This window comes from Haliotis cracherodii, unplaced genomic scaffold (genome assembly GCF_022045235.1).
Source record: "Haliotis cracherodii isolate W230 unplaced genomic scaffold, xgHalCrac1.p SCAF_4, whole genome shotgun sequence".
In the NCBI taxonomy this organism is placed as follows: domain Eukaryota; kingdom Metazoa; phylum Mollusca; class Gastropoda; order Lepetellida; family Haliotidae; genus Haliotis; species Haliotis cracherodii.
This window is the reverse complement of record NW_027266297.1, coordinates 32,966,741-32,993,342: the sequence shown is the minus strand read 5'-3', so window position 1 is coordinate 32,993,342 and position 26,602 is coordinate 32,966,741. Positions and strand designations below refer to the sequence as shown.

At 38.6% G+C, this 26,602-nt stretch overlaps 1 protein-coding gene across 5 annotated transcripts; it reads left to right on the top strand.

Moving 5' to 3' along the window:
* Window positions 1-4,729: 4,729 nt before the first annotated feature.
* LOC139479707 (centrosome and spindle pole associated protein 1-like) lies at window positions 4,730-26,046 on the top strand. Of its 5 annotated transcripts, XM_071262552.1 has the most exons (21): window positions 4,730-4,857; window positions 9,932-10,097; window positions 11,066-11,162; window positions 12,288-12,452; window positions 13,471-13,584; window positions 14,293-14,454; window positions 16,659-16,741; window positions 17,216-17,309; window positions 17,639-17,670; window positions 18,327-18,355; window positions 20,080-20,193; window positions 20,495-20,605; window positions 20,724-20,760; window positions 21,232-21,329; window positions 21,510-21,559; window positions 21,915-22,000; window positions 22,175-22,309; window positions 22,904-22,992; window positions 23,234-23,279; window positions 23,961-23,991; window positions 24,375-26,046. In XM_071262552.1, exons 2-21 carry the CDS (start codon window positions 10,022-10,024, stop codon window positions 24,436-24,438), a joined length of 1,713 nt encoding a protein of 570 aa, XP_071118653.1. In that variant the 5' UTR covers window positions 4,730-4,857; window positions 9,932-10,021; the 3' UTR covers window positions 24,439-26,046. The 5 variants fall into 5 exon arrangements, with proteins under 5 accessions (XP_071118653.1, XP_071118656.1, XP_071118655.1 ...); XM_071262555.1 differs by lacking the exons at window positions 13,471-13,584; window positions 14,293-14,454 and adding an exon at window positions 14,620-14,646 and having other exon boundaries at window positions 16,656-16,741; XM_071262554.1 differs by lacking the exon at window positions 13,471-13,584.
* The last annotated feature ends 556 nt before the right edge of the window (window positions 26,047-26,602 follow it).

The following is a 26,602-nucleotide window of genomic DNA, read 5'->3' as shown; positions in this document are numbered from 1 at the left end:
ACGTGTGTGTGTGTGTTTGTGTGGCTGCTTGTACTAGTCCGGACTGATGCCGATTTATAGTGCTAGCTCACTGTGATACCACGCCGTAGTTTAACATGAAAACCCCACTCAGACACAGTATACTGACTCCGAGCCGACCAGTCCTTGTTTTAGCCCCTTAATGCCGAGCGTCAGACAGGGTAACAACAAGTACCATCTTTTAACGTATTTTGGTATGACGCGGCCGGAGATCGAACCCCGGCACTTCCGCTCCAACGGGCGGACGCTCTACCACTAGACCACGGAGGCGGTCCCAAAACATGTGTAAGATTGCCCTGAAAAGTCGAACGGAATGAAAATATATCAACCTGCTGTGCATTTCCAACTATAATGTCAAAATCGGCAACTCATTGTACGAATCGTTGTTACAAAGTAATGGAATTATCTAGAGGTGTGGGCACGCCAGAAACCAATGGTTGTGGGTTCGAATCCCGGTTCTCCCCGATTATGTTTCTAGGTTTGTCAGCACCATATCCGTGCCCGTGGGTTTCACCGAAGTGGTAAACGTCTGAGACCTGCATTACTTCGGGCTTTCCTCCCACATTAAGCTGACACGCCGTGATATAACTGGAATACTGTTAAAAGCGGAGATAAGCCCAACTCACTCACTTACTCTAGCGGTGTTTCTGAACGGAATCACTTGTATCTGGATAGTTATCTGCGGGGACACTGTGAAAAAAGCAACACAACAAAACACAACACCATGTATGACGATATTTCGTTTTGAGTGAGGATCTGCGCAACCTTGTTTTTACCAAGCTCGAATGATTATTCTCTGGCGTTGATGTTATATATGCAAAGTAGGCGCCCCTTACACACGAAGGCAAACAACATATGCTCGTATACATGCAAATTTATTGACGATAAAGGACATTGTGATGATTTGGATCATAACACAACATTGGGTTCTGGTGTAAACGCAGCAGACCATTTTTATGAATTTGTAGAATAAATGTTGTTTATTGGTCAAAAGGAAAGTTAGACTTCAAATTTTCTTTCACGTTTGAACTGGTTCGCATCTATAATCTTTTATGAAAATAACCGAACATGTCACCATTACGTGTGTTAGGTACAAATACAAGTTTGGCAGTAATTAATTTGAAATTGGGAATTTATATAAATTTAAATTTCAACTACTTAAAAAAACGTCTTTGAAGCTATTGGGTCCAACTTTAGTTCAATTAAATAAACAAACTCAGAATAAGCAGTAGATAAACGGAGTTTTGAGGTATGTGATTTAAAGAAATAGTAATAAGGTAAATAAGAATATTATCAAACTTTTGCCATTGATTATCCTTTCTTGTAGACTCGACGAGGTCCTCGAAATAACAATATGTGAAAAAGACAAGGTGTGGTGTTCCTCATTTATACACTGTAATAGTGATTGGACAGGCGTCTATTCTCGATGACATGTTTTAGACTTCAGCTTGTGACTAAATGTCTTTTCGGAACATATTTAGTTTCCATTTAATTTGCAGCACTTTTAGACCGACTCGAATTACAAATAAAAGTCAAGACCTAGTAAGTCATTTTACTGTTTCCAGGTTTCACAAATAAAACTGTCAGCATTCATTGTATTCATAGTTCATGTCAGCCAAAGATGATGCAGATTAAACAACCTCCGAGGTTAAAAACACATGTATTTATATTTTTAAGCAATGTTATGGCTGTTGCCATGGATATGTCGAGAGTGAAATCCACCTTAAGGTTACAAGGTATTTCTACAACGTCATAGTGTGAGTATAAATATTCTGGAAATACTGATTCTATCTTAACACAAAAGCGTCATGTGTGTTTGTCTGTCATGCTTTTTCAGAAAATCAGATGGGATATTTGGACAAAACAGGTTTCTCGTCACAATTGCAGAATACCATTAATTACATGTACCTTAGTCTTCATATATTGCTCAACATAAAACATATTTACAACTTAAAGCAATTCCTGCCTTAACTATGTGTGCTGAATACACAGTCCATGAAAAGGCATTAGATGAAAATGTTTCTCTTTGGCCTCCAGTTCAGTCGCATGACATTTCATCTTGCCAAGACAAGAGTCAGTAGCAAGGCAATGTTAATGGGGCGTTGGATATTAGTGCTGAAGAGGAACATTGAAACAACAGATATGCCCTTACACATTCGGAGTGATTTAACACAAATATGTATGCATTAATTTGAACAACTGTAGTCAATATTTCTATATAGTCAGAAAGAGAATATTTTTAGATTTAAATATTAAATATATGTTTAATTAATCAAGGTTATATTTCATGTATCCAAATCACGCTGCCAGGTCTCCTGCCAGTGGACCGCCTTCCTGGTCTAGTGGTAGAGCGACCGCCCGGAGAGAAGAAGGCCTCGAGTTCGATCCACGGCCGCGTCATGCCAAAAGACGTTAAAAGATGGAACTTGTTGTTACCCTGTCTGCGGTTGGCATTAATGGGCTAAAACAAGGACCGGTCGGCTCAGAGTCAGAATACTGTGTCTGAGTGGGGTATCCATGTTAAACTGTGGATTGGTACAAACAGCCACACACACACACAGACACACACGCACGCACGCATACACGCACGCACGCATACGTCGCTATATAAGTGCCATAATCTTGGACGCGACGATAAACCCCATTTCACCTCACCTCCCGCCAGTGGGATCTCGTTTGGATTTCCTGATACAGTATGACTACACAGAAGGAAACATGTGGTGTCAAGTACAAAATAGATATTCATGGTATACAGAGACAATGACAATTGATCCTGTTTACGTTACTATAGATGTTCAGCAAAACACATTTAATGGAGGAGTTTACATATGGAAACAGACTGAATGCAAATTGTCCTACAGGAGTAGCGTCCCTTGGCACAGACGCGCCTTGCGAAAGTGACATCGCGTGAGGCGGCTTGACAATGTTAAGAAGTTTATCATGCGAACATACTGTCTACATATTATGAGCGACACTGCATGAAGTGCAAAATGAAATAACTTTGTCGAAACTTATTGAATTGAACATAGAGTACTCGTAGATACAGTTATTTCGATCCTAAATATACTCATTAAATTGAATGTTACATATAGAATGATATAGTTGAACAGAGGGTGAGAGCAAAGAAGGACGAGTTGTTGGTGTTTAGCTTTCATATGTGTCCCGTCAGTCACAGAGAAGCGTGTGAGCCACTCAATAGGTGCACAACCGTTCCTCAAAACATGATTTGAATATAACTTCATGTCATTATATGATTTATAACTCGTTTTCAGTATAGTGAGGTGATGTGAAATGGGGTGCGTGCGTGCGTGCGTGCGTGCGTGCGTGCGTGCTAGTCCGGACTGATGCCGATTTATATAGTGAAAGCACACTGAGATACCATGAATACCCAACTCCGACACAGTAAACTGACTCCGAGCCGACCAGCCCTTTTTTATCCCCTTGATGCCGAGCGCTAGGCAGGGTAAAAACAAGTACCATCTTCAGACGTCTATTGGTATGACGCGGCCGGGGATCGACCCCGGACCTTCAGGGCGGACGCTCTACCATCAGAATACGGAGGCGGCCCAGTAAGACTTGTGCAGTTATACCACCAATAAAAACAATTGAAGTATAGTATTGATGCTGTATTAGTTTTAAACCCATAATAAAACAAAGGTACATGTGCGCTATATTAGGTACACTTTTTAATCCATTGACTATAAAAGTCATACCAAAATACTACGCAAAATAATAAACCGTGATATTGCTTGAATATTGCTAAAAGTGGCGTAAAACCATACTCGCTCACGCATACCAAAATACCGATGCTTGAACACACTTAATCACTTCGTATTCAGCAATCACGGTAATCATTATATACAGGTTCGAATCCCATATACGCTGCGATTATGAACCTTGGTCTGCAAGCACCATCAAGTGCTAATGAGTTTCAGTAAGAGGTAATCGGTTCTTCCCATATCTATCTGACACGCCCTAATTTTACCGAAATACTAATGTTACCGAAATACTAGTGTTACCGAAATACTAATGTTGCCGAAAATCTAATGTTACCGAAATACTGTTAAAAATGGCGCTGAACCAACATCATTGACTCATAATACTACCTCTGGAACACTCTGATCTCATACGTCCATCAAGACATGACTAACGAGATTCTGACATCAATCATGATTATGTAGAGAACGCCACGACACTTTGTGGTTAGCATCATATATCCCAATTACCTTGTTATTTCACACGACCGAGATTGATAATTCAATACTCCTTCATATGAAGCCTGCCCACTAACCCACCTTATTGACAGTTGTATGTCGCGTATTAACAACCACACGGTGAATGCAAGGGGTTTCTCCATTGTCGTGTCTATTTCATGGCACGGTGTCGTATAACGGCTATTATACCAGGTAAATATTTCTCCGGTGGTTGCACATTTCAACACAGCCATGTCGAAATGTTGTAAATAAACCTTTCATATACATCTATAGAACTCGACACGATCTTACATTGGGAATTAAATAGTCGAACTAGTAATGAGTTTGCCTCAGCAGAAAGAGACCGGCTTTGGGTACACAATGCCATTGATACTGTGAAAAGGGACGACTAAACGTCTCACAAAGGGATCCCATGGGCTTGACTTTACAAATAAATCGCCGAGTGATTTCGGCTAAGTGGTGGCTATGGGCTTGTCATTTTCAGGGGGGTTCGCTTGACAACCAGTCAATACACAATGAAAGTGACAACCAGTTGCGTGGAAATCCACCGCTAGTGCCCGGATTATCAGCTAAAAGTGGGATTATAGGAGAAAACCAACGTGTAATGGATGTATCTTTAACTCAGGTATGTTCGGAATGAAACCAGGCCATAACTGCATATGTTTTAGTTCAAGATATTGCTGAAGTTTGAAGAACACAGGTAGTTTATAGCGTATCTAAGACGCTCTATGTAACGTCTAATATAAGTAGGGCTGCCACAACTGCAAAGACTGAAATTGTCCGCATTCAATCGATAGAAAGCTATTATTACAAATATTACTTACATAAACATTTTATAATAGACTAATATATTTTGAATATATGGGTATTCATATTGAATCAATTAATGTCACAATTTGATATGTGTGATATGTTTCATATGTGTAGTGTAATGTCTATAGATATTTAGAATTGCAAATCAATTGTACATTGTAACTATTAAATAAGTATACTTAAGTTAAGTATATGAAGAACATATCAAGCATAGACATGTAACATATGGTTGATACAATGGTGGGTGTTAAAGTTGATTACAAATCGAGCATTATAATTACAGAACAAAATATTCATACCATCACGCCTTTAAAGATCAGTATACATGATATAACTGATAACAGTTACCGACGTATACAAACAATGTATTGGTCGTTGTGCGAACCCCATTGATCCGGAAATCTCGCTATCTCGGATAACTTGTTTTTAGTTTAACCGTACTTATTCACATCGAAATAATTGGCCACAAATGATCACGATTTAGATCGACCTCTCCCATTTATTTACAAGTATGCGTATATACAATTCATACATTAATAACAGAACTGTCAGAAGAGAAAAAGAGAAACGAATTTACACGTAAGTGTTTGATTGACATTTAACATACTTACATTAAGCTGAATCGAACCTTTTGGTTTTCTTTATGTACCGATGCACACTTTTAGAAATGTTTTTTAGTTAATATGATGAGGGACTACCGAATTGTCAACACGACTGTTACTTTTGTGAACGCGTATATGTAATGAAACGGGCATTATAAGGTGCTCGTGATTCATTTATCCAGAAACTCGGAGGGTTTGTCTGTATCTACCTACCCACATTGTGCTTAATCTTACAGTAATGCCATTTGCACTCAGTAGCAATGTACATATCTATCTCAACGCTTTTTACAGTCGGATAAGGACACACTTCGCATATACATGCTGACGGTACACGTATCGTACTATTATTTGGAAATGTACAACAATCTTACATCTACAAAAAGCAAGTGGACATTTGTGTGAGGAACACAAGTGGTTATTTATCTGACTGGCAGAAAACTGCGATCAAAATAAGTGTATAAAATGACTGTACATCACACCTTAAATAACGACTCACAAAGGTAAAAAATGTATGACCGCTTTTGGGGCTGAAAAGCGAAAAGACGTAAAATATACAATTTTATTAAACTTTCCTCAAACAGTAAAGTCCATTATTAATGACTACCATAAAGAAAGGAATGATCTATTATCAGTTGGCCCTCTCGAGCGTATATACTTATTGTACGTGTAAATAACTATAAAGTTACATAATTATGCCTTCCAAAATAAGTATTTACCAATCATTAATTTTATCATATTTACTTGTTAAGTGTCCACAGGTAATGTAACTAATAATCTATAAAATATATGATCCATCATATACAAATAAAAGCGACAACCATAATCATAATAAATTTTAAAGTACCAAATGATGACACCAGGTGTTCGCGAAGAGGTGAGCATACCCTGGCCCACCGGTGGCACCGGTCACAAGCACATGCTAAGGCATGTCAATTATTCATCTTAAAAGAAACCCACGCGAACATATGGTACAAGTCAAAATAGGGAACTGTATCGGACAAATTATTTGTCATTGATGCCTCAAATTTGGAAATGCCTATACATGTCTACCATAAATCTTTTGAAAGCTCTAATGAGGCCTTGAATGTTGTAACCCTGATGAAACACCTTTTGAGCTGGAGTTGTATGATGTTCTGTGACATATTGTTAGAAAGAGCATGTTCGTTGTACCTCAAAAGTAGTGACATGTAGACGTCAAAGGCAAGAGCAGCTGGAATACTGCTCAACATAAAGGGAAAGTAGACTATGGTAAAGTTCCGCTGTGCACAGTGGCGTTAGATAGCCGTGCCAGGATTTCCTGATCTCAGATTCCATATGATTATCATCTTGGCTTGTCTTACCCGGTATTCATTGTTGTCACAGAACTGGAAGACGCCCATAGCTACGGGCTTTCCTTTTGCTTTAAATCTACTGGCCGTGATATTACTGAAATAGTGTTCAAAGCGGCGTTAAGTGCTACTCTCACTCAATTGATCATCAACTCACACACTCACTCAACAGCTCACTAACTCTTTCACCGATATAGGTATTTACCCGTTAGCAACCTATCCAAAGTAGGATATCAAAGAAACGTAACCCCAAACTGGCCTTTTTCTCAATGTGTCCACACAATATAGTTTTTGGCTGAGGTCTCCGTGAAACACGAATTCAAGAACTAAAATGTAAATATCTTTAAACACACAACTACCTACCTCTTATTACCGATAATGTAGAATTTTACACTCAACTATACAGTATGGCGTTTGGATTTTTAAAAACCCTTCTACGTATCTACTATATCTTCGGATGGCGGGGAAGCCTGTTGGTCAAAAGCGGAGCTCGACACGCCGAAGAACAGACTTAGATTCCCCACGATCTGTGGATCACATTCCTGTTGATCCCACTCTACCCCAGCGCCTAACACTTTATGTGTGTGTGTGTGTGTGTGTGTGTGTGTGTGTGTGTGTGTGTGTGTGTGTGTGTGTGTGTCTCTGTGTGTGTGTATATATATATATATATATATATATATATATATATATATATATATATATATATATATATATATATATATATATTATAGTTGTGAGTGGATGAGTTGGGTTTAACGCCGTTTTGAACAGTATTCAAGTTATATCACAGCGTGTCAGCTTCATGTGGGAGGAAAGCCCTAAATGACGTTTACCACTTTGGTGAAACCCACGAGCACGAGTATGGTGCTGTCAAACCTAACTCGGAGCGAACCGGGATTCGAACCCATAATCATAGGTTTCTGGCGTGCCCAAGGGAAGCAACTGGACAGCGAATCGCGGCGTCTTATACGACTGGGCTACCAATCCCCTAACAATATATATATCATACCTCAAGAACTAGGATTCTGTATGTCCTGGTGCTTTTGTACATCTGCCTACAGTGCACAATATGTCGAGGTCGATATGCTAACCCACCCGTATTGTACTTAGTGTTATAGTATGTGCTGACCCACCTATCGTGAACATAAAGCTTGGCGCCCAACATGAACAAACATAAGTAACGTGTGAATAGAGGACTTGGGTGGATTGAAGAAGGTGTTCAGTGATAGTTGGTCAGTGAATCACGCGGTGTACCTAGTAACGCTGGACTGTGGTTGTTTGGCTGACATATAAATGGTCGGATGCGCTGTAGTAGAGGTAGAACAAGCAATAAATAGAAACTTGAAAGGGATCAGGTGTACTAAACAAGCCAGGAGCCTCTGTGGTCATAGCAAGCGGGGTATGACGGATACGTTTCTTTTGGCTATGCGTGTAGATGTGGAGATAACAGCGCATTTTCGATTTCATGTTACGTATTGGATGTGTATGAGTTGATAGGCGCGGACATAATCTATAGTCGAGTGAATGTACTAGCTGACTGTGCGTGGATGTCTAGCTTAAAAACAATAATAATAAAAACAATATCATCATCATCCTCGTTGTCATCATCATCATCATCATCATCATCATCATCCAGTCAGTTTATAATGCACCTGATATCCTATCATCATCCATCGTCATCCATCATCATCCTCGTCATCATCATAATCCATCATCATCATCCAGTCAATTTATAATGAACCTGATATCCAAATGGTTGCTCATGCCACTACAATTCATACACACAAGTGATAAAGAAACGAGATAATGGCACTTAATCAAGATCGCTTTAATATTCAAAGGTGTTTTCGTCTGGAATATTATATCATTATATCTACTCTAAACTACATGGTGTCGGCTTCAATTGAATTAATTTTGCTCGTAAACTTGGTTTCTCTGTTTTCATGTCTCTTTAGGCTTCGGAACCATATTGTAAATGTGGGCGATAGGGAGATTGATTGGTAGTCACACAAAAGTCTCTATGTGATTCTAGCTAAATGCGGAATTCCCATCTGTGGTTTTTGAATCCATCGACATGACGTTGCTTCAGTGTTCCCAAAACAATGATTGGAGATTTATGACTGTAACATATCTACTTTTGTGATTTTTTGTGTGTTACATAAAACCATTTATCTGATAGCCACACAACAACACTTGTGACATGCATATATGTTGACGATTAATTTACACAAAAGTATCGATATGCTTTAAAATGGCTCATAAGGCGATGTTCCTTTCAGACTCCGTCACATATACACTCTCAACAAATAGCCTGTGGCACTTTAAATCAAACTGCTTAGCCGCGAATGGCATTTGTATATTTACATAGGCATTTACAACCCTTTCAAAATGACAGACTTAATTGAAAAGCTTTTCCCCCCAACACCACTACAGCATTTTTTGTCGATCGTTGAATGAAATTATAGTGAACAAAATCGAACCAGACGACCCATTGAAACTAAGTGTTAGTACACGCAACTTTAATATTCAACAATGATTTCAAGGCCTGGACATTGAGATAAAGCTTTTGTGTTTGAAAGTTTTCGATCTATTCCCTGCGGTGGCTGATAATAGCTGTACCGTATTAGAATGACACGTTGGGAAGGCGATCAATTGTGTCTCCATTCGTAAGGTAGTTTTCAATAATACTCGCGTATTGTACTTCTTTGTACCTTCGTGTGTACGTTGGGTAGCACTGGAGAGGGACATGAGATCGCATATTTCCTCAGCGTGTAGTCTTGCCGGGACAACTGTATCATAGGGCGAGATTTACAGCCTGGCCGCCATAGAACAGCATAGCCGTTTTGTAGTACTGTCAACACGTTACAAAATGCAAGATGTACTTTACGTCTACACTCATTTTCTGAAAGAAAATGAAGCATTTACTTCAATATTTACTTATATGTACGTATTTCAGAATGAATGGACGTACACCCTATCATGTGTTTGGTAAACACAGAGAAATAGAAACTGTTGGCTAAAGAAAGTGTACAGAACAGGACAGAAGATGAATGAAACGACAACCACGCATTACTCCAACTACAAGCCAGGCGGGTACTACCTCACGTCGCTTGATGTCGGAGGTAAAGTATATTTATGTCTGACATTTACTGTACTGTGTTTGATTTTAAATAATTAGTGAGTTTAATAGATCTCACCGACTGACATTACATGTTAAATTATTAAAAGTTACTACGTTATCGTGAATGTTTTTTTATCGCTTCAATGCTGGAGTTAACGTTTTGATTTAAATTACACATTATTGCAATTAACAATAGTTTGTTTGTTTGTTGTATTTGTTGTATTAGCAATATTTTCCAGCCATATGTGGCGACCTGCAAATAATCGAATCTGGAGCAGACAAGCCAGTGATTGAAAGCATGTGGCTTATGGTGGTATGGTAGTATGGACAATGCATATCTATTGCATTTTGTTTATGTACTGGTGTCCCTTAACTACCAGGGCCCCGTTCCTCAAGGCAATTTTAGCGCTAAGGTGATCGTAAGTCCCATACTTTAACATAGGCTTAAGATCATTGTAGCGCTAAGATCGCTTTGAGGAACGAGGCCCAGGTTCTCTGGAGGTGAGTTGTCCATATCCGCTCCAGTTAAGATCACTGGTCTGTCAGTACTATATAACCCTGCTTGCGGAATTCACTTAGAGATATTAGATTTAACTACTGAGTGATTCGGGTTTCCTTTCACACAACAGCCTGACCGTCGTCATGTGACTAAGATAAGTTCAAAGCAGCGTTTGTATACGATCTTAAATGTTAGATTTCAATATCAGAGAATTGCCGGTCTCGGTTCTCCACCGAAACAGATTCTTTTGGACGTAAACGGCAAAATAGCGGCGAAACTTATATCAATGGATCACTGAAAATCATTGATGACACCAGGTGTTCGCGAAAGGGGTAAGAATGTCCTTCATACGTACATCTAAAATGTTGAAAAAGTGTTGAAAACGTCAATTATAAAGGCTCCGAAACGACTTGTCGAATGGAAAGCGCGATTATCTCTATTTACGGATGTCGTCATTTCTATTGTTACAGAATATGGCGAGAGAGCCAGTGCCAAGAAGAGGAGGCAGAACCATTACAAAGCCGACCTCCAGCTGCAGATGGCCGAGAGACATGCAGCCAAACAAAGGCGGGTACCATTCATTCGCGAGGGAGAGAGTTAGGCGTGTCTGCTTGATGTAGGGTAATGCCAAAGTGATAGTGCGACAGGGCGAATCAAGGATTCGAACCCACGAAGATAGGATCATGACCTGCACAGCGCTCTAGTACCATTTCTAACATCGCCTAGTTGTTCTTAGTAGGTAACTGTATCTGCAGCCTGTATGCATCTCGGAGTACTTTCGTTGGAAAACGTATTTAAATGAGTCAAAATCGCTGCGGTTGAATGAAACAAGACGTTTCTTTACAGAGTGCATTAATGGAGCATGGTTGACCCTGTCGTCTAAGGCGCTGCAATTCGCTGTGCAGAGTTGCGTCCCGTAGGCATGCCACAAAAATTGGATTGTGGATTTGAATCCCGGTTTGCCCCGATTATGTTTCTAGGTTTGTCAGCACCATACGTGCTCGTTGGTTTCACCAAAGTGGTAAACGTCTGAGACCTGCATCACTTCGGGCTTTCCATCCACATTAAGCCGACACACCGCGATATAACTGGAATACTGTTAAAAGTGGCGTTAAACCCAACTCACTCACTCATTAATGCGATACTGTTCCCCGACAGTTTCTTTTCTTTTTTCTTTCTGCACATTTTATATATAACTTTTTACTTACACAAAGAACGTGATACTTTTATTTAACTTCTGGAGTAGAACATACAATGGCCTATAACACCTTTATCAGGATCAAAAGTTTACTGATATTTTAATTGCTATATTGCAATATTGATTCTATTCAATTATCTAAGCTCTTGTTCACTCCCTGGCTTAATAATGTTGCCGCGTCTATGTAGACCAATAAGGACATTGCTTGGAAATCCGATGTTTCCATTTCGTAACATAGATTGAGTGAATAGGGATTTACGCCGCTTATAAAACATTCCAGTCATTTTGGGACGAAAGACACCCTAAAGGGACTTTACAGCATGTAACTATTTGGCGGATCGAAACCCGGTACTTGACCTGACGAGTGAACGCGTTGCCCAATTCACTACTTTATAAGAGAATACAGTTCACGCTGTTTTATTAATCCCATCTCCAGGTCACGTATTTGTGTCCTGTTACAAGATGTTTTATGGCCATATTATTGCCCATTACAGAGAAAGGATCCAAGACATGAGCGTCAATGCATCCGGATACCTAGATCCGGAGAAAGGACCGGACAGGTTAAAGCCCCTCGGAGGCATTGACTGGACACAGTATCGATCAAGGGGGGACTCTAAGGTTCGACCCTATCACACACTGTTCCTGTACGATGAAAACAAGTAAGTATACTTAGAGTTAATTTATCTCATAGTACAGTTTTTCAATTAACGATGCTAGAAGCGCACTGTCCGGTAGTTTTGTTGTGGCACTGTTGTGATATTAAATGAAGAATGCTTGAAATATAGGTATGATCTAGTTATCATGTACTTACTATTCACAGCTATATTATTCATATACATTTACGACTTTATAGATGAGCGGTACTTTTTTAATTGTATTTTACCAGAGTTCAGAATATACCGTGTACGTCCGCAAGAAGCAAGGTTTTTAAACTGACCAGTTCTAGTTTGTTTTGTCTTTTTTAAATATCTTTTTGCCTAATTTGTTTTTGATCCACGTGCACGTTTCCAAAATACGTCATCAAAATAGTGAATCTCATTTTATACTAGTATGTAACTCAAGTTGATGTCGTCAGTCTCTAAACATACACACACTAAGAGTATTTCATGACAATGTAAAGTATGCAGTTTCAGTACTCACTGCTTAGCTAGTTATGGCAATGGTATAAATGATGTCATATTTTTCATAAATAATCAAACGAACAGTTTCGCTTTGATGCTAAAAAGAATACACAAGTTAAAACACATGCTTATAAACTGCTAGTACAAGAAAGTATACACCCATATGTGATGGAGGCTAAAAATGAAACAAGAAATAGCTACTCGATGGCGATGTATTGTGATGCAATTTCATTGCAGCGATATCTACAATGTAGATGTCGCTTGACCTCACCCAAGCGATATCTCCTATGGGAGCCAGTTTTGGATGATGTTTTTGACCTTAAGTCCGTGTTTCCGCGACTGTTGGTCAAATCCAATTTTCAAATCCATACTTTCTTTTACCCCGCAGTTTATATGCCTTTGTTTGTTTCTGTGATATAAGAAAGTAAATAACGTTACCACATTACGTTCAATAAATTATAATTGTGAGTAAAGAATACGTAAACCTATTACTGTCCATAACGTGCTAGTGATAGGAAGGTGTAGTACTTATACATGTCTGTCCATTCTTGCTAAGGCGGCCCCGTGCACCACCACCTGTAGTAGTACATCGTTCCCTCTCACCACCACCACCCACCGTAGCAGTTCCGGTACAAGTAGTACCCCAAGCATCTCCTCGTAGAGTCATATGGTAGGCTATTCCTAATGTAATCTCACTGTAGTAACACCTATCCTGTGTAGACTGTATATATGATAGAAGTTATTAAAATTACGAAATCGAAACGAAATCGTCAATTAAACATTTATTTTAAATAACCAGACAAAAGTATTAACATGAGTGTTCAAAGACACTGATTAGAAATGTTAACATTGTAGGTAATTTCCTTTATGAAGAAATAATAAATGAAAACAATAGTAATATATCCGTTAGACTGTTTCATTTGAGTTTAATGTCCTCGTCTTTATTGCACTAGGTAATATAATATATTTCATTATTATATCTACTATATTCTATGGATCCCTTAAGCAGAAACACGTACAAATTTTCAATTCCTTCCAGTGTGAAATACAAAATTATTTTAAATCATGTCATACATAATGGCAATATGTATTTACTTGATGCAATAGTTAATTCCAAAACAATAAGATTTACAACATTATTATTTGATATTGATCCCATTCGATGAAGAAATACAGAAAGTATATAATTGTTTATGAAATCGATACCATTTCTACATGTTTTATAATGATAATTTAATAGTTTATCATGTTCTTGGTGAGCATATACACCACAATGTGAACATACGGGTACTCGGAAATAAGTTGTATGCCCGCTGAGCATATACAAACAGGCATGTACAAAAGAAATCGTAAAAAATGCTGCCTACATTTTTAACAGGCAAGGGTCTCCCCGTACAGCTAGAGCAGATTATGTTCATCGACCCGTAAGCTGGCCATCGTTTAGCGAACCAAGAGCAAGGCCAAGGGAACCGTTAGGCCCTAGTGAGAAGCCTAATTTGGGTACTATTGATCCACCCCATCAGTTAAACTTCACAGCTCCGTGAGTTTTCTTCCTCGAAGATGCCTCCTAGTGTCCAAGCAGTGCTTTAGTCAATTAACCCTCATCTTTCTTTTATTTCTAGACGTGTCACCCATGTCACTGTAGTCGACGTGTAGATTCTTTTAGGGATTCTGTTTAATCTTTCACATTGTATTTTTGTCCTAGAGATGTCAAGCCAGAGAAACAAGAACAGTAAGAAATGTGTTTGTGAAGTGTGACGTTTGAATCCCTCGTTGCACTTATATGTGTGTGTGTGCACTAAGACATGACCTTTGGAGTCACTGCATTATATCAGCATATACTGTAGATATAAAGGTGATATACTGAAGGGGGATACACTGTCGGCACGTTCAGACCAACCTGACATTATAGCCAAAGAGGATTAGTTTCAATATCCGTGTCTGTTTGAAGAATGGGCACTTTTGTGTTCACTGATCTACAAGATTAAACACTGCAGGAAAAGTAAAATTGACACAGCAACACATGTCTTAGTTATTCGTCCATGCATTGTAAAGGCATCATATTGAACTGTTAGCTCTTGTGGTTGCAATCCCCGTTCCTAAAACTGTTACATTATCCGTTTGATTTTTAAAAGGAAGAATAGCTGAACCTACCAAGAAAATATATACGTTATTTCAAATGTTAGTTTGTGTTGTTATTAATGTGTACTGATCGGGATATGTTACATATGTAATCGAAACAGCAAACATTAGCACCGTGAAGCACCAGTCAGGGGGCGTATCAACTCCAACTTATCAGGGGGCTAACTCATCCATGTCTGTAATATACTTTAATGCTGATGTGTGCAGGCCTCGAAGGTCTGTCTCGTGTTATTATCACTGTATTCTTAATGCATGAACACTTTCCACAGTCTGATCTGATGTGCATTATACCAAAATCTATCAAACTGAGAGCATGTATGCATGCACATGCTATTGTCACATCAAATGATACGCATGTCTCCCAAATCTGCTATAATTGTATGTTATGGTTGATTGAAAGAAGGCGTATTGTTAAAAAATTCTTATTTCATCACATTCTCTCTTTCCTGCACGGTTTTAGCATTTACCCCTCTGAACTGATAACTGAAAGGTATCACCGATATTTAATGCCATTCAAAACTATAAAAAAAAGTTTGCTTACCTTGTACTTGACATTATCTATGTCTGAACAGATCCTTTATTCACATGATCTTTTTGTTTGCCGCACCATGGCTGACGCTTTCCTAATGTCAGTAGGTCCTTGTATCTTTCAGTTATCAGTATTCATGATTTATGCACCACTATCAACGACAACTTCCCAATTAGGAGATGCATGTGCTAACTGGTGATATCTCAAAGAGACGATATTCTAACAGTTATTATCTCCCAAGAACCCAAATATTAAATTAAAATCACTCAAACCCCATCAGAAAATCTAATTTAGAAAATATAAAATGTACACCTGATGTACAGGAACTGTTGATTATGAATCCTGAAAGATATTTAAATTATGCTTTTTACTAATGCTTTTAGTTGCTTTAGAATTGAGTACCACGTACCATCAATGTCACCAAATTAAATGACTAATGAATAATTGAATGTTGTGTTGCGTACATTTATGTTCAAATGCACAACCCTTCATACAAAACTGTACACGCCATATGAAATGTATGTTAAAGGACATGCTTGACTTCACATTATATCAGACTGTATGCATAAATTGGAGCTTAATCCATACACACCGTTGCTACGTTCTTTTACCATGAGTGAATATATTGGCTTGAAAAGATCATAATGCTTTGTAGAATTCTTTACAAATGAACTGAATGTCTTCAAAGGCACATAAAAGATATGCCATAAAGCCCCAATGCTCCTTAAGAGAAACCTGTGAAAGGCTTAACTTAATCAATCACCTCTCAACACAAACAGATTTTCAGGACTTGTGTACACGTAGATTCAAATGAAAGATCGACTATTCATTTACTTGCCAGTGACAGATATACTAGATAGAGCAATATATATTTTATGCTTGACCTGCTGCTAGTATGAAGGTAAGACTGTTGGTATAAAACAAACACTAGAAGATTTCATTATTGCTTCTTATTGGCAAGTAAAGCAGAGGAGGTGTTTCGACTTGTCCTGTATACTTGTATCCACGATTTACTGACATTCTACATTTTCTACGAATATATATACATGCGTGGTATTTCCCCAATCAAGCAGAGTTCAACCAGCCGCTCCTCTCAGCTACAGAGCACCAATGGACAGTGGCTATGGCATAATGGCGGCCAGGGACATAAGTCTAGGTAGGTTTGATTTATGCATGTCGATACGTATTCCAGTGTTGATAATATATACTAGTCAAGAAGAAGAATGCATATGTGCATACCGAATATTATCATTTATCATATCAAGCTATACCATAATTGAACATTACTTTGAGCGATATGTAATTCAGTAACTAGTATGTTTTAGATTTTATTTTGATAATTATCATATTTAATGCCATAGATCTTGGTCAAAAAGTAAAAATAGTAAACACTGTCCATAGATAACTGATTATACAGTCACAACTCTTTGGCAATTGACATTGATTCCATTTGTAAAGGGAATGTTTTTTGGTTCACATAACAAAGCACAGAACACATTAAAACATGTAGGCTGATTTAAATTTCTTTTGCTGACACAGAAGAAGCAAACTGGAAATGTGGTTTTATATACGTGTATGTGTCAGGGGAATTGTTGCTTCGGTTGGCTCTGATATATGTCTTGTTTTACAGTCCCACAGGTACCACTAGTACAACCCCTACAGCCCATACACTACCCAGACAACAGACCAATAATTATTCAACAACCTGCACCGGCCTATCAATGGTGAGTCGATCGGTCTTAGGGTGAACAACCCGTTTCACAAAGGCTACCCTACTCTTGAATTAATGTACACATTTGCATTATTCTGTCCACAGGCGATATCTCTTTCTGTTGAGGCTAAATGCAAGTCAGAAGAATAGATTATAGCCCTCGGTTCATGCTGATGAATATAAGAATAAACTTTACCTAGTATCGTCTCTACCTAGTGCTGTTACCTGGCCTAACCATCCTATCCAATTTGCGCATATATTGCTTGGGACCACGGCTTTTCATTGGTAGATCATTTTTGACATCATGCAGTTTTGCATTAAACATACCTGTCTGTTTTGCAGGCAAGGCCCAAAGTACAACCCTATCCAAATGGGTAAGTATTTATGGTTGTATTCCAAATCGAAGTGTCAATGCAAGCGACAAACAGTTTCTATTTTCATAAGAATTCTCTGTCAAAACCATTCGATTGTACGATTCCCACTATATCATGAGCATGTGTATATGAATTACTATTAAATAGTGATGATACCAGGTGTTCGCGTATCCTGCCCACAGGTGGCGCCCGTCACAAACACATGCAATGTCAAGTCAATTGTTCACCTAAAGAAACATGGGAACATGTGGTACAAGTCAAAATAGGGAATTGCATCGGACTTAATTTTTGTCACTGATGCGTTGTATGAAACAAGAGTTTAATGTAACTTTAAAAACTTAGAAAATAATGGGTTAAATACGTTAATGAAAGTGGAAATAATGTTCATAAACATTTACAGAAACTTATCCAATACATGGCTTCCCAGCAAAATATTACTATTCTATATTGGATAAGTTTCTGAACATGTTTATGTTATATATATATATATATATATATATATATATATATATATATATATATATATATATATATATATATATATATATATATATATATATATATATACATATATATGTGTGTGTGTGTGCGTGCGTGTATGTGCGTGTGTGTGCGTGCGTGTGCGTGTACATACAAAGGTTTGGATCTACTTTCAGAGGTTCCAGTTAGGAGCTCTGCGTTGCTGGTAAGAATGGTTGTTTTACTAGATTGTACGAATTACTTACTGTTTATTAAATACAATGTAGTTAGTAGAAGTTAACAGCTTCAAAAAGAATTCGATTTGAATGTAGTTACATAGACAACTAAATTTGTCAGTGATAACTGATTTAGCTTTTAGCTTCAGATGGTATAGATACTTCACTCATATCTTTGTAGAAACTTAACTGGAATTTGTAGTTTCAATATATTCATTGTTTAAATGAATATATATTTGGTCTTTCTGTATGGCTTATAGAAGTGTTTTCATTCAATTTTCATTCCACGACTAATACCTTTCACTTTACACTAGGCTAAGTACTATAGAATCTTAATTACTGATTGGCATCTTTGTCATTTTAATTGCATTACGTCTTCTTCATAACCCTGCTTTGACTTCATCAGCCTGAGCCTAGGTACCGAGCAGCCATAGACAAACCACTGGACGATTTAAACGACAAGGTAACACGGTTAACTCATAAAATGAGTGAGCATGGTTTTACGCCGCTTTTAGCAATATTCCAGCTATATCAGGGCGGGGAACACCAGAAACGGGCTTTACACAATGGGGGATTGAACCGGGTCTTCGGCATGATCAAAGCTATTAAACATATTCTGTCGGAAGCCATTGTATTATAAAAGGGGTGGATAACTTTTATGGTGATTTCTACTACAAATGACATGTGACATATTTCTGCTCAAGCACTGTTTCAACGTAAACGCAATTTGTAATTTTCTTGATATCGTAGATTGTGACCGCCGAGACATACACAGTGCTTCGTAGGTCGTGTCTGTACACCTCATTTACACAGATATGTGGGCATTTATTAAATCTTTTAACGACAAACACAAAATGTGTCTGTTCCTTATTTGTCACTTGATTTCACATCATGTCAGCTAAATAAAAAATGTCAACGCCAGAGAATAATCAGTCACAGATTCTGCCGAAACAGTTTCCCCATTTGGCGTACAAGGCAAAACAAGGAAAAAATATATGAATGGATAATTTAAAATCAGTGATGACACCAGTAGTGCGCGAAAAGGATGAACATGTCCTGCTATATCAGTAGCACTCGGTAATCAAATTGAGTGAGTGAGTTTGGTTTTACGCCGCCTTTTGCAATATTCCAGCATTATCACGGCGGGGGACACCAGAAATGGGCTTCACACATAGTACCCATGTCGGGATTCGAACCCGGGTCTTCGGCGTGACGAGCGAACGCTTTAACCACTAGGCTACCCGACCGTCCCCGGTAATCAAAAAGCATATACACAATCGCATTTGTGATACCGACGAGCTTGTTTCTTTATGTTTTTTTTTATTAGTTTGTAGACTTGATTCAGTTCTTATTAGTTTAACAATTTGATTATACACCACAGAAACCCCCACATTCGCGTAATTTTATCAATCTAACATATATACATTTAAACTGACAAGTCTAACCCAATGGATTTCTAGCTAACAATTTCCTTGTTTCTGTTATGTAGTTATTTTGATTAAAAACGTTGACAACATTGTTTAACAGCGTCACCATAAACCAAAGGAAGAATCACATATGTGCAATATATGTACAAGCAATATGGCCACAGTAGTCTGCTGAAGCATGCCTGAATATGCATGTCAAGCGCAAAAGCCATCAACAACGTTCATTGTAAACAATCACGAAACAAAAGGTCAATGCTATAAACTGCCTAAATGTTTCACATTAACAGTTAGAAGAAGCCAGGCTGAAGATCAAACTGGAGAGGGACAACGAAGAACACAAAAGGAGACTCCAGCGAGAACTTGACGAGAATCAACGTCGTCTCCGAGAGTCCGAATCAGAGGTGCGTAACCGAACACATTGACGATGCTTGTCATAATGGTTTTGTAAATTTGAAAATTATATGAATGGATCACTGAAAACCAGTGACGACACCAGGTGTTCGCGATACACCTTCATGTTTCTGAAGGATGTGCATTCATCATAAGTCACTAAAACATGCTTATTTATTTAAATTATGTTGGTAGGTAGCTCATGAAACATTGTCAGTTTACAATATCTGATTATAACTTCAGTATGACCCGCCATAAAGCGCTGCACAAAGTGTACTCTGAGTGAATTCCCCTGTTGGCGTTTTGTTCCAGGCACGACGGCGTCTCGAGGAACTACGCCTGGAGTCAGAAAACAGAAGGAGAGAGGCCGAGAGACAACGCAGGGAATGGGAAAGACTAATGAGATTAAAGGAATTAGAGAGGGTTTGTGTTTTGAGATGTTTAAGTTTCTGTCAATTATTTTAATAATTAAATCCATATGTCAGTCGATTTTCAAAGGAACATAACACAAATTTCAACTGACGTTTTTATTTTCTTTCAGCCGAGAACTATTTCAACAGTTGTGGTTAAACCAGGAAGTAAGTTGCACTAAAAAATATTCCACTTGTTTATTTCTTAAAAATTACCATCAGTTTTGGTTACATTAGAGTGAGTGAGTGAGTGAGTTGGGTTTAACGCCGCTTTTAACAGTATTCCAGTTATATCACAGCGTGTCAGCTTAATGTGGGAGGAAAGCCCGAAATGGTGCAGGTCTCAGACGTTTACCACTTCGGTGAAACCCACGAGCACGGGTATGGTGCTGACAAACCTAGAAACATAATCGGGGCGAACCGGGATTCGAACCCACAATCATAGGTTTCTGGCGTGCCCAAGGGACGCAACTCTGCACAGCGAATCGCGGCGCCTTAGACGACTGGGCCACCCGTGCCCCCTGGTTACATTAGAGCTGAGGATGCCTCAAAAATAATGAATAGAAGACAATACGTCATGTTATCGGTCGCCACCTTACTTGATCTGATATAAAACACTACCTGTCAATTATATTCTAGGCGGCAGGAACCGTCTCCTTGACGACATGGATCTGTATCGTCAGAAACTCAGAGAGGAGCGGCGTATGATCGAAGAGTTGTTGATGAACAGAAGACCAGTACGTTATTTGTGTGTTATTACCGTTATTTGAAACAGCTGCTGTTTATACGCGTACATTGAACACAACTTAAAGTATAATACTGTGCTAAGCATAAAGCAAAGTATGCATTATTCACGTATCATTAACGTCAACCAAAATATTTACTATAATGATCCATAACTATGTTTCTTCATTTAGATAGAGCCTGCAAAACTTGATATCAAAGTTGTACGAAAGAACAAAGAGCGGTAAGTTACTCTTTTATAGCTGTTTCCTCAACCCGCGTTATTTTATATTTGTGTCCAGCGTGAGTGAGTGAGTTGAAAGAGTATTTCAGTTACATCAGAGTAAAGCAAGTTTACCACGTTGGTGAAGCCCACGATCACTGTTGTGATCAGAAAGGTTATAATCAGAGTGAATCTAGGTCTCGGCTTGGCTCATATTCATCCAAGGGGCGTAACTCTCGCAGCGCCTTAGACCACTAGGCATCCTTGGGCTTTGTGTCTACACGTAACAAAGTGTATGAAACATTATATTGTCATGACCGTAGTTTGTATGTGTGGATATTTCGCTCTTTCTAACTGTACTGGTACCCTATTTCAGACAAATTGATGTACCGCCAACACCCAAGACGGATGACAACGCTAATCCAGAAAACGTCCACGTCTTCACAGATCTCAAACACAGAGGTACAATAAGGATGTCATTGAGGATATTGTTCAATTTGTACATGGGATACGAAAACAGTCGTATACATTCCCAGTCCTTGCATGGCTCAGATATTCATAAACAGTCCATCTGTACAATACATATGCAAGCCAAAAATGATTAACTGTTTCTTTCTCCCTATTTCTTGTTTTCAGACTATCGGTCCCGGAGGGAGTTCAGAAGCATCTTCCCGGAAGTACCATACACCAACATGAAGCTGGAGTGGCAGCAGGGGGCGCTGCTCAAACAACAGGATGAAGCCTTGCGCGCACTCAGAGGGGCTAAGACCGGTAATTGTCACGGCAAACTAGTTTCCTGAAAACCCCGAGACCAGACCTTGCTTCACGTGTATTATATCTCATGCGGAATAGGCCGTACATGACTTTATCTTTTAAGACCAACATGAGAAAGGAAATGTGGTTGTGTTTGGAACCAAATATACAATTAAAGGGAAATAACACTCCAATTTTGAAAGTTTAAAAATATGGATGGCTTTTCTTCGTGGAATCAAATTTTTATTATTATGGACTATAATCCCGACTGGTTTGTGTTCAGCGCAAATTGGCGTCTGCTTATTATATCGGCGCCGATGAGACTACTGGTAGTTGGAATAGTGTTGCCCTTAAATACATATTAATCATGTTGGTTTACCAAAACGCCTTGTTGCTTGTCAGAATCCTTTTACTCTCAAACGACGAAACGACCACATATCTCCGATTTGACCACTTACATAATCATTATATAGGTGACAGATAATTCATATCATGTTCTACGTTGTATTCGGTTGACGCATTGTATTAGTCATTGCCGTGTACAGACCTAAAGCATATGTAACTTGGTGAAGTGTACATTTATACAATGCTTGACCTTTTCTCTTTGTGCAGATTCTGAGAAGCAAGTTATCATGAAGAAATATTTCTTTACCCGCCCTGTCTGGATGGATCGGGAAATCACACCTTTCTCAAGATTACGGGTTTGTGTGGAATACGTTTTTTTTCATTTAGTGTCGATTTATCACATTCATGAAACTCAACAAACTTGGCATAAATAATAACAATCATGTAAAGTATTGCTTTCATAGCATGAAACACCTTGACAAATTTTCAGTTTGTCCGAAATACATCACAAGTTTACATGATGAAAAGTAATGATGATTTGTTTTACAATTGGCCTGGCATGATGTTCCATCTAATGAACGTGTTTACTTCACACAGAAATATCACAACTACTCGGAGAGTCGACTGGGACGCATTGATGAAGGTAAGCATGAAACTTAGAAAATAGTGAGTGATTATAATTCAACGCCGTTTGAACAGTATTTCAGTTACATCATCGCGTGCCAGCTTTATGTGGAAGGAAGGGCCAACTGATGCAGCTTAAACGATGAACTTTGGTGAAACCACGAACAATTGTATGCTGGGGAAATCCATAGAAACATCCCCCACGGTTTAAGTTTCAAGCACGACTAGGGTCTGACATCCCTGTGCCGACCGTGTGTTGCAGCCACCATATCCACCCGTTTAAAATATAATGCAGAGAAAATATTTTTGTCTCAAGTGTGACAGACCCGTGCAAATCCGGGGTAGAATAAGTCTTCAGCAACCCATGCTTGCCGTAAAAGGTGACTATCCTTGTCTTAAGAGGCGACTAACGGGATCGGGTGGTCAGGCCTGCTGACTTGGTTGATGCATGTCATTGATCCAAATGGCTTGGATCGATGCTCATGATTTTAATCACTGGATTGTCTTGTCTAGACTCGATTATTTACAGACCGCCGTCATATAGCTGGAATATTGCTGAGTGCGGCGTTAAACAACAAACAACCAAATCTCAAGTATGACAACAGTAGCAGTCTCTTTCGAAGCTACACGTTCTGACTGTAAAGCTTATTGTCGACTAACAGATATATTCAACTATTACAATGGTACATTGCCCTTTAAGTTTCAGATGGATTCGGATTCCGGAGCCATAGGTGAGAAACCATATGGATATATAGCGAGTAATGTGACCATGTTAAGTTCGGAGTTCAATACAACTTCTTTATCATGAAGACTTTGATAATGCAAGACTGGTGTATCGGTGTATTGTTCTTAACAATCGTTTTTAACAATGAAATAATGTTATTAAACACAAATCTTGAATTCGGGAGTCCTAAGGATTTTTTGTCATTTGGATGTCAAAGATTTCTTGTCATATGGTTGTCAAACCATTTAATTGATAACCATCCTTCAAATAGTTACTATCCGTATGACTTCATGTGTTATGGATTGTTATGTTTTTGTGATTTTGTCACATCCGCTGAGTAAGATTTATAATTGTCAAAAGGTGATTAATAACCTCAAAATATATTTGCAGGCCTTCATCAGCTGACACTTTGAATGACGACACGTGGTTACGACCGAGTTCTGCGGATGTGTAACAGACATGCGATGAGCAAGTCCCGGTCACGTTGGCCCACGTGGATTGAGGACTTAGATGGGAGCTATATGCTTGCATGAATTACCTCAAAAGCATCAACAGAACTGTACATTTCTCACCTCAGGATTTCGATATTGATGGTGAATTGGACATGGGCTTCAATGTAGCTGTGATATGGCATTTCAACCAAATGTGATCTGCATAACCTGTGATATAACATAACGATGTATACATTAAAAGAGGTAAATACCTGCCGATGTATATCTACATACACGAAAGTTGTACAGAGTAAGCATGAGCATTGGAATGTTAATGTCTTCGTGTCAATACCAAATGAACTTTATGAAATATAGATTCAATGCTAGTGCTGATTAACGGAAAACACAAATACAAAAGTAGAAACACTGCTTGGAAAGTAGAGAAACGGACACAGGATAAAACTACCTAAATGTTCTTCCTACATTTAATTCCATTTATACTAATCTGAGGGTGTATGGTTCAAGTTCCAACGCTTATCACAGAAATAGAAAATTGACATATTGCAATCGATAGATATTGATTCGAAAGATAAATTGCTTCACCCACGTTGCAGACCCTACGTTTTATATCGATCAGTTTGTTTAACCCCCTGGATGCCAGAGGGACATATATGTCCTTCCTCTACAACCTTCACTTTTCCGATCTTAGGAAAATGTGCGTCAGAAAAAAAACTCGGCATCCAGAGGGTTAAGGCGTCTTTCTGGGGTAATCGAGCGCTACTACTTCAGGAAAGAAAAAATACATCTCTAACAGAAAGAGACCGTTCACTAATGTATTGAAATATATGTCGTTACAAGAATATGTCAGCGTCGAACTGAATACCTCCTGACTATAAATTCAACTTGTAAAGTAAACCATGCATTTTTAATGAATGGACGAATGTTTCATTTACCGTTCGACCGAATGATCTGACGTATGAATCAGGTTGCTTCTGATATTTATGATATCGTATGGGTTCATAGTGAAACACGTCAGTTTCAGTTTTTCATTTTGTAGGTATTGATCTTTGATTATTCGTTATACAACACAACAATAATGACCAAAGAAATGTACGACAATACTTCATGCATCCATAGATAGTGATAGTTGTTACTATGATCTTGACGGCATCAGTCGTTTCTCAAACTATCAAATGCTGGACCGTCTTGTCCTCTCTCGATTACATTCTGGCCTGCGTCATATGGTTAGGTTAAATATGACATATTAAATATATAAAAATATATAATAACTTGAATAGAGCTGTGTGTGATCACACAACATTCACTTACTCTTCTGAGGTGACTATCGAGCAGCGTTATTCATACTCCGCGGTATGTAATTCCTTAAAAAGAAATATTACTGCACGAGATCTGCTGATGTGAATCAATCAGCATAATTATGTAATGATTGATGACATAAAGAGAACTAACTTACTGTAGTGTGCGCAATATCAATCATGTGGGACGATTATTCAAATGTATAATAGAAATTCTTGTATATAGTGTAAGTATTAAGTTATTTTTTATGCATGGAATTTAATGAGAGCATGACCTATTGCTGTAATAGTGCATTGAAAGATGAATAAATTCTTGTCAGACTATTGAATGGCCTTATTTAAATGAGTAAGTGAGTGAGTTGGGTTTTAACATTATTCCAGTTATAACACGGCGTGTCAGCTTAATGTGGGAGGAAAGCCTGAAGTGATGCAGGTCTCAGACGTTTACCACTTCGGTGAAACCCATGAGCACGGGTATGGTGCTGACAAACCTAGAAACATAATCGGGGTGAACCGGGATTCGAACCCACAATCATAGGTTTCTGGCGTGCACAAGGAGCGCAACTCTGCACAGCGAATCGCAGCGCCTTAGACGACTGGGCCACCCGTGGCCCCTCATTACAAAGGACCGTGAACTGGACATAAACATGCACTTTGTGCAACCATAAAAGTCAACACCAGAGAAGAATAAGTCATCGCCTGTGAACAGTTTCTCACGGAGGCTTTAGTATGGTGAAGCCTTTAATCCTGAAGAAACTTTGCAATCCCTTATTTGAACCATCGGGAGTTATAACAGATGCTTACCTTGAGACAATAGGAGCCTTTTTTAACGTGTTATAATGAAGTTCAATGTATAGGACAATTGTACGAA